General features: G+C 35.5%; 1 protein-coding gene across 11 annotated transcripts in view; it reads left to right on the top strand.

Annotated features, from left to right (window-relative positions):
• LOC144964790 (uncharacterized) overlaps window positions 1-7,500 on the top strand; it is a 152,903-nt gene that overhangs the window by 28,375 nt on the left and 117,028 nt on the right. Inside the window, exon 1 of one of the 11 annotated variants that reach the window (XM_078899404.1) lies at window positions 2,567-2,800. The exons of 9 other annotated variants lie outside the window; for them this stretch is intronic. In XM_078899404.1, the coding sequence (XP_078755530.1) occupies window positions 2,726-2,800 (75 nt within the window). In that variant the 5' untranslated portion in view covers window positions 2,567-2,725. Of the gene's footprint in view, window positions 1-2,566; window positions 2,801-7,500 lie in introns of those variants that run through there. One more of the 11 variants, XM_078899410.1, reaches the window with a different exon arrangement.

Genomic DNA, 7,500 nt, shown 5'->3' with positions numbered 1-7,500 from the left:
CATACTATAATGTCTTTTAATCTTATTACATAATATTATTAAGATTATTTCTCCCCCCCCCTCTCTCTCTCTCTCTCTCTCTCTCTCTCTCTCTCTCTCTCTCTCTCTCTCTCTCTCCTCCATTTCCTTCCTGTAGATATTCTTCGTCCAGACGTCTATCCATTAACATTATCCAATTAAGAATCACGAAGTGGGTGATTCTGGGTCTGAAATCGTACTTTTTGGCATTCTCCATCTTAATGTTAAACTAACCGAGTACCTATGTCGAAAAGGAGATTAAATAGTAGACAAAAATGATGTTACATGATACACCACGCAATTTTGGCTACTCTAGTAAAATATACAATGGTAAAAACATTGATGATTCTTGTGGTTTTGATGATGGTGGCCTGTCAAAATAACCTTAATGCCATTCGGTTAATATTAGCAGGTAAGTTGTTCCTTCATAGTTTTATTTTTCCATTTACTTGAGCAACTTAGCCCCCATTGCTCATTCACTGCACTGCGGCTGACGCCAGGTCAAGGTTTGTTATTTCTCGAGCAGGACGGACGGAATTTATTTTTATAACAGTTCGTTATGATTAGGAATGACGAGTCAATTTAATTATCAATATTTGGAGAGGAATATTTAAGATAGCAACAACTAAAATGAAAGCAAATAAGTCTAATGTGACACGGTTTAGTATTGGCCTAGTTACGATCATTTAAATCCAACTCACGTATTTTCCACGATCTTTTTCTTAATCACCACATTTTGATTGTTATGATTGTGTGTTAATGATCTCCTCTTTAGTACTCGCTCTGTAATGGTCTTAAATCTTAAGAACATGGCTAATAGAATGGGTGGAATTGGTGTTTAACCAGTGAACTGCGGCACTCTGGAAAAACACGTATTTAAAGATTAGGACAGAAAACTCGTCCCTCAAATTTAGATCGATTTAAATGACCCTCATCTTAGCATAATCTCTCAAACCTGGAAGTGAAGGAAGACCTTACGAGGTCTCAGGTTTGAGAGTTTTTACCAAGATCAGGGTCATTTAAATCGATCGATATTTAAAGGACGAGTTTTCTGGTCAATTTGTTAAATACATGTTTTTCCAGAGCACGGCAGTTAACCGATTAACGTATGTTAGAGTGTTAGAACTCTAGGGAGCCGAATCCTACCACTCTTACCTTCTATCTACAAAACATCATCATCATAGCACGACTGGAATCCATCCAATTCTTATTATCTTACCTGTACCGAGGAATCCAAATCACCCTTACGACTGTCGGAGTTTTGTTTTAGAAGAACGAAAATCCACATTTACAAAATAAGAGGGAGAGGAAAAAGGAAATATTGCATTTATATTTCAAATTTCAAATTGAGAAATTAGGGAGCAGATTCTTGGTCAATATAAAGATCTGAAAAAGTGCATATGAAACAGAATCAGACAAATCAAGAAAGAAAAATACAAGAAAAAAGCCAGTTAAAAAAAATCAGTAATCAGCTCTGTTGTTCGATCTCCAGTCGTGGAAGACAGAACTTTATATATCATAATTATAACATTTGTTAACGACAAACGCCATGCTCCAAAGGCTTTCCAATTTTTAAAAATGTATTCATTTATCTTTTTTTTTTTTTTGGATGTATCCGGATGGCAGAGTTTCGTATGTTTAACTCATAATGCGAGCGAGACATGAAGCCTATAATACTCTAGCATATTTTTTAAATTTAGGCAACGCTCTTCATACCAGGGTACAGGGGGTTGCTTCATTCTTAACGAGATCTCCAATAGGACAAGGAAATTATGTGAAAACTGCCTTTCCCCAGGGCATATCTACCGTTTATGTGTCTGATATCGTATTGCAATCACAGAGATGGAACTCACGGACCTAATTATTTAGGTCACGGTATGAGCGGCCTAGATTTGCCTCTCTCCCGCAGAGACACATTTAAAATTTTAGCTTGAGCTTTTATATAGTGCAACATCCACTAAACGTTCTCAAAGCACTTTACAAAGGATCCCTAACCAATAGCAACGCTTAATATGTAGGTCGAGACATGGCGCCTGTTAGGCAATATTACATTTTTTTCAGACAGTCAACGCTGTTAACAGCCTTATACTCATTTTACACTAGAGTACGGTGAGAGAATGTGAGTGAAGAGTCTTTTCCAAGGGCTCAACTATATGTCGCCGAGAGCGGAACTCGATCCCAGGGCCATTCCATCCGAAAGCGAGTGTTATAACACGAGACAATATAGCTTCACACCCTATTTGTTTCAGCCTTTTTTAATGGTATTAAAAACTTTGTTTACTGCAATATTGATAATGAATTCGGATAGTTAGTAACGCCTTATTATTCCCCACAGTATACATTTATCGTTGACCGATTATCGATAAAATGTGCACTTACGCTCTTTTAAAATAAAATTCATCAGTTAGCGCTAAGGAATTCCTTGCTCAGAATACTCGATACCAGTGCTTTCCTTCATTCTATTCTCTCGTTCTAAAACCAACAATATTATATCCAGGTGAGTGTATAACGTAAGAATCGAATACATGTGCTTGTACGATACCCTGTCGCTCTGAACGTGTTTGCTCCGTGAGTGAGTACTGGCAAGGGGGTATAAAAGGTTAGGCTTGAGCCAGCAATCTTCAGAGTCAAGTAAGGCCTCGGGAGGCAAGCAGCCTTTCCTATGTTTTGTCGTCACTATAAATGTCCACTAGCCAACAACGTCTAGATGGACTCGTGTTTTCCGCTGGTCAAGACTTCTTCAGTCTCTTCAGCCCTCACTGTTGCTCATCTGATTCGCAACGTAAGTTGAAAAAATCCTCAATGCCTATTATATCATATTATTCATTGGACCCTGTTTTATATAGATTCCGTTCAATTTAAATTTTGTCCATTTCACTCAAGAGTGAATGATGCCATGTAGGTTACTAAGATGTGTCTCCTTACGTCTCATTGGAAAATAGTTTATAAAGTATTGCAATGCTTATTGAGTATGGCTAAATCTTGAAAAATTACTATAAGTCTGTTCAGCTCTCACTGTTCCTCATCTGATTTGCAACGTAAGTTGAAAAAAAAAAACAAAAAAAAAACCAATACCTACTATATCATGTTATTCATTGGACCATGTTCTATATAGATTCCGTTTAATTTATTTTTAATTCATTTGTCTCAAGAATGAATGAGTACCTGCTAATATTCTCATGATGAATATTGTAAGGGTATTAATAAAAAAGCGATGCATTGTGGGTTACTAAAATGTACGTTTCCTTACGCCTCCTAGGGAAATTGTTTATAAAGTATTGCAATGTGTATTGAGCATGGCTAAACCTTGAAAGTACTATAAGAATGTGCATATTAGCCTATTACGTCAATTAATTTGTTTTATAAAGTATATTTTATACTTGAATGTTTCCAGAAAAATATGTTTCAACATTCACATCCTGTCAATAAGTTCAAATTTTCGTTTATGATGCATTTGTTTAGATACTTTTTGTATAATTTAATACTGTATTTGCTCTTCCTGATTTCTCTGGCATTGCGTAATTACACCAGTAAGTACCTAAGACTGAATTCGTCCTCTCTCTCTCTCTCTCTCTCTCTCTCTCTCTCTCTCTCTCTCTCTCTCTCCCTCCCTCTCTCTCTCTCTCTCTCTCTCTCTCTCTCTCTCTCTCTCTCTCTCTATATATATATATATATATATATATATATATCTTCTCTTCTCTTCACTCCCTCGCTCAAACTCTATTCAACGTTGCCTTTGGTTTGTGTCAAAATCGACCAATATCAAATCGTATCAAATATTGAATTCGGCATGAATCAGAATAGCTGCAAATTTAAAACAACTTGGTCCAAAAAAATGAGTATTGTTATATTCACCTTAAGCGTCGGAGTTTGAGTGACGTCTGAGTTTAAACATGTGTGAATATTGAAACTCTGGCCTTTAAAGTAAAGGGAAGAACGCGCGTTAAACCCAATTTGTATTCTCTTCTCAAGCAACTTCTTTTTATGTTGAATCCTTGCAAGTACCCAAAGCAGAAAATGTAAAGGCAAAAAAAAAAAGATCAGGTAGAAGTTGAAATGGTGACAACGGCCATATTGGAATTTGGTTTTACTATATATATATATATATATATATATATATATATATATATATATATATATATATATATATATATATATTATATTATATTATATTATATTATTATTATTATTATTATTATTATTATTATTATTATTATTATTATTATTATTATTATTATTATTACTATTATTATAGTATATTATATATTATGTTGGTAGAGAGAGAGCGCGCGCGCGAGAGAGAGCGAGAGAGAGAGATAGATAGATAGATAGATAGATAGATAGATAGATAGATAGATAGATAGATAGATAGATAGATAGATAGAGAGAGAGAGAGAATGGAGAATAAGCAAATAAGTTTGATCTTTATCCCTATTTTGAGTCCACTAGCCCATCTTGTTATAAAATTTAAAAGATGCGATTCATACATTTTGATCATGTCAAAGAGTATAAAACTTAATTATTATTTGATGAGTTGGTGAACTTAAGAGGAAGGCCAACCTTAACCCAATGAGAGAATCAAAGAGGTCGCAAGGAAAAACTGGAGAACTAATTAGAGGAAATGGTTTATGTTAATCAATGCAGGAGTATTCGGAGTTTAGACTTTCCAATGAACTTTTTCGTTGCTCTAATGATTACTTTTCTTTTGAAACAGTTGAATTTGTTGGCTCTCCTTACTTAATGGAATGAAAATCATCTCATGACAGAGGAAACACGATAAAGAAATGAACTTGCTAAATTGAATCGTACACCTTTTGTATGTTTCCACAAAACGCAATGCTCATTGCCATTCAAAATGTGCATTGTATAATATGGTAAGAGCCAAAACCAAACAACAGTAGAAATATGTCATTGCATTGATCCGATTTCAATTACTTAACCTCATGGACGTTAAATATTAACCGTTCAGCTATCGGGAGATTGTTTTTGTATAAGAAAATATCCCCCCCCCCCCCCTTAGAATCGTCAATTATACTTACATTCGTACATTACATGACATGATTTTATTCTTTTTTTTTTTGGTCCCTTTTGGAATATAAGATAGCAACTTGGTCTCTTCCAAATTACCCGGATCTTGACCATCTTTCAAAATTCTACCTTTCTCTGAACCCCCCCCCCCCCCTTCCCCCCCCCCCCCCCCCCCCCCCCCTCTTCACGTATTTTCATTTTGACCAGAGAATGTGTCCTTAAAATATCGACCATTTCAAAATATGAAAAATGTGGGGTTTTTTTCAAAGTTCGACAGTACTGAGGCTACGACAATACTTCCTGTTTCTTTTTTCCGCCTACCGATTGTATCCGTACCTTTTTATACCCATCAAACATTCTTCTGACCCAGGGATTCTATGCTGAAGTCTAGATAACGTATCATAATGGAGGCTCATTCAACTCCAGTTGAAGACCACCTCATCCTTGTTTCTTCGATTCTCTCATTGGATAATGGTTAGCCTTCGTCCAAAGGTTACTTCCCTAATAGAGATTCGATTAGTTCTTTTCACTTTAAAATAGAACGTTAACATAATGTCTTTTTTTTAACTTGTATTATATTTGTAATTGTCGTTGTCATGATTTAACTGATGTGTCATGTGAGAAGATTTAATGTTACTACCACATCATTGTCATGATCTTTTGCATCGACTTTTCCGTCATCGTGGTCTTATGACAGTGTGACACTCTACATAATGTCTTTTTTTAAAACTTGTATTATATTTGTAATAGTCGTTGTCATGCTTTAACTGATGTGTCATGTGAGAAGATTTCATTTGACTACCACCTCATTGTCATGATCTTTTGCATCGACTTTTCCGGCATCGTGGTCTTATGACAATGTGACACTCAGCTTCTGACATGTAGCTTAGGTCCGTGGTTCGAATGACGCTCTGGGCAATGCAAAGCTGAGTCCTTGGAGAAAGCTCTCAAATATTATTCTCTCACCGTAATCATGTGTAAAATTATTACAGATCGTTACCTGTGCTTTCTCAGTTGAAAGGAAAATGTTGGAGCGCACTACAGATGTGAGGTCTCGTCCAACATGTTAAGTTTTACTGTTGGCTTGTAATGTGTTTTGAGCGGATTTATATGTACTGCGCTAAATAAAACCCTAGGCCGCCACCTCTCTGTTTCGTAATGCTCTACAAACTCCTCTCAGTCTTTATCTTCTGTTCTCTATCTTCCCCATCCAATGCACTTACACCTACATCCCATTATGGCACAGTAACCAGCTGGGTTTTATAATAATCTACCTGTATTTCCTATCATCTATTCTTTCAATCAACCAAACTGCCTTCCTTTTTGCTCTTCCTTCTTTTTATCCTCACAAATAATTGGCACCTGTGCCAGGAAATGATTCTTAAGACTAGCTCAGATCCTCCCTATGGTTTACGTGTAATAGGATCCAGCAGCCTAGAGAGGTGATTGTTCTGCATTGTATTGTTTATGACATTATGATGTTATGTTTATCATTAACCCCTTGTTTATAACCTCCATTATTCTTGGCAACTTAATTCAGTCTCGTCAAAACCATTCATTGTTATATTTGATATGCAATATATCTAAAAGATTTTTTCTGCATTTAATTTGATGTATTAACTGAAGCTTGGGATGGTAACAATTCTCGCGATAGGATAAAATTATAAACATTTAAAAATTCAATAGTACACTGAATAAACTTTTCGGACATAAGCCATAGTTGTCGTCAATGCCTACAGAATTACTAATGTAGTCGTTGAGAAGAAGGGTCGAGGGACGCCACATGTCAAGAACGGAATAATGATTAGAATTCCAAAATATAATATTCAAAACAAAATGCTAGATATACTGCCTATTTTTATTAGTATTATGCATCAACGTGCAACCCAACCTCCGCCACCCCACCCCCCCCCCCCCCCCCCCCCCCCCGCCCCTTTGTGTTTTTTGTACTAGCTGAAAACGCGAGCTTACTTTAGTTAAGTATTGTGAAAGAGAGGTTAGTGTTAAATTCACATTGAAATGTAAAATTGATGAGACGCTTAATGAAGAAAATCTATTTTTTTTAATTGCGAGAGTCCTTTTTTCCTTGTAATTAAGGAGATTTACAAAATTTTTCATGCCAGGAAAAGTTGAAATGACATAATATTTGAACTGTTTTAAAAATAAGAAAGTAGAAACAAAGAGAAATATTATAGGAAATGTATTTCTCTGTGCAGTTTTACAATCGATATGTCTGCCAATGTGTGAGATCGATAAATGAATAGAAAAATAGATAGATAGATAGATAGATAGATATAGATAGATAGATAGATAGATAGATAGTTAGATAGATAGATAGATAGATAGATAGATAGATAGATAGATAGATAGATAGATAGATAGATAGATAGATAGACAGATAGATGGAAGGATAAGTAGAAAGACAGATATATATTTAAAAAGATAAATAGCTGG

The sequence above is a fragment of the Berghia stephanieae genome, chromosome 2 (assembly GCF_034508935.2).
Source record: "Berghia stephanieae isolate SIO BIC M18660-M18661 chromosome 2, UCSD_Bste_1.3, whole genome shotgun sequence".
Taxonomy (NCBI): domain Eukaryota; kingdom Metazoa; phylum Mollusca; class Gastropoda; order Nudibranchia; family Aeolidiidae; genus Berghia; species Berghia stephanieae.
This window is presented reverse-complemented; position numbering and strand designations above follow the sequence as displayed.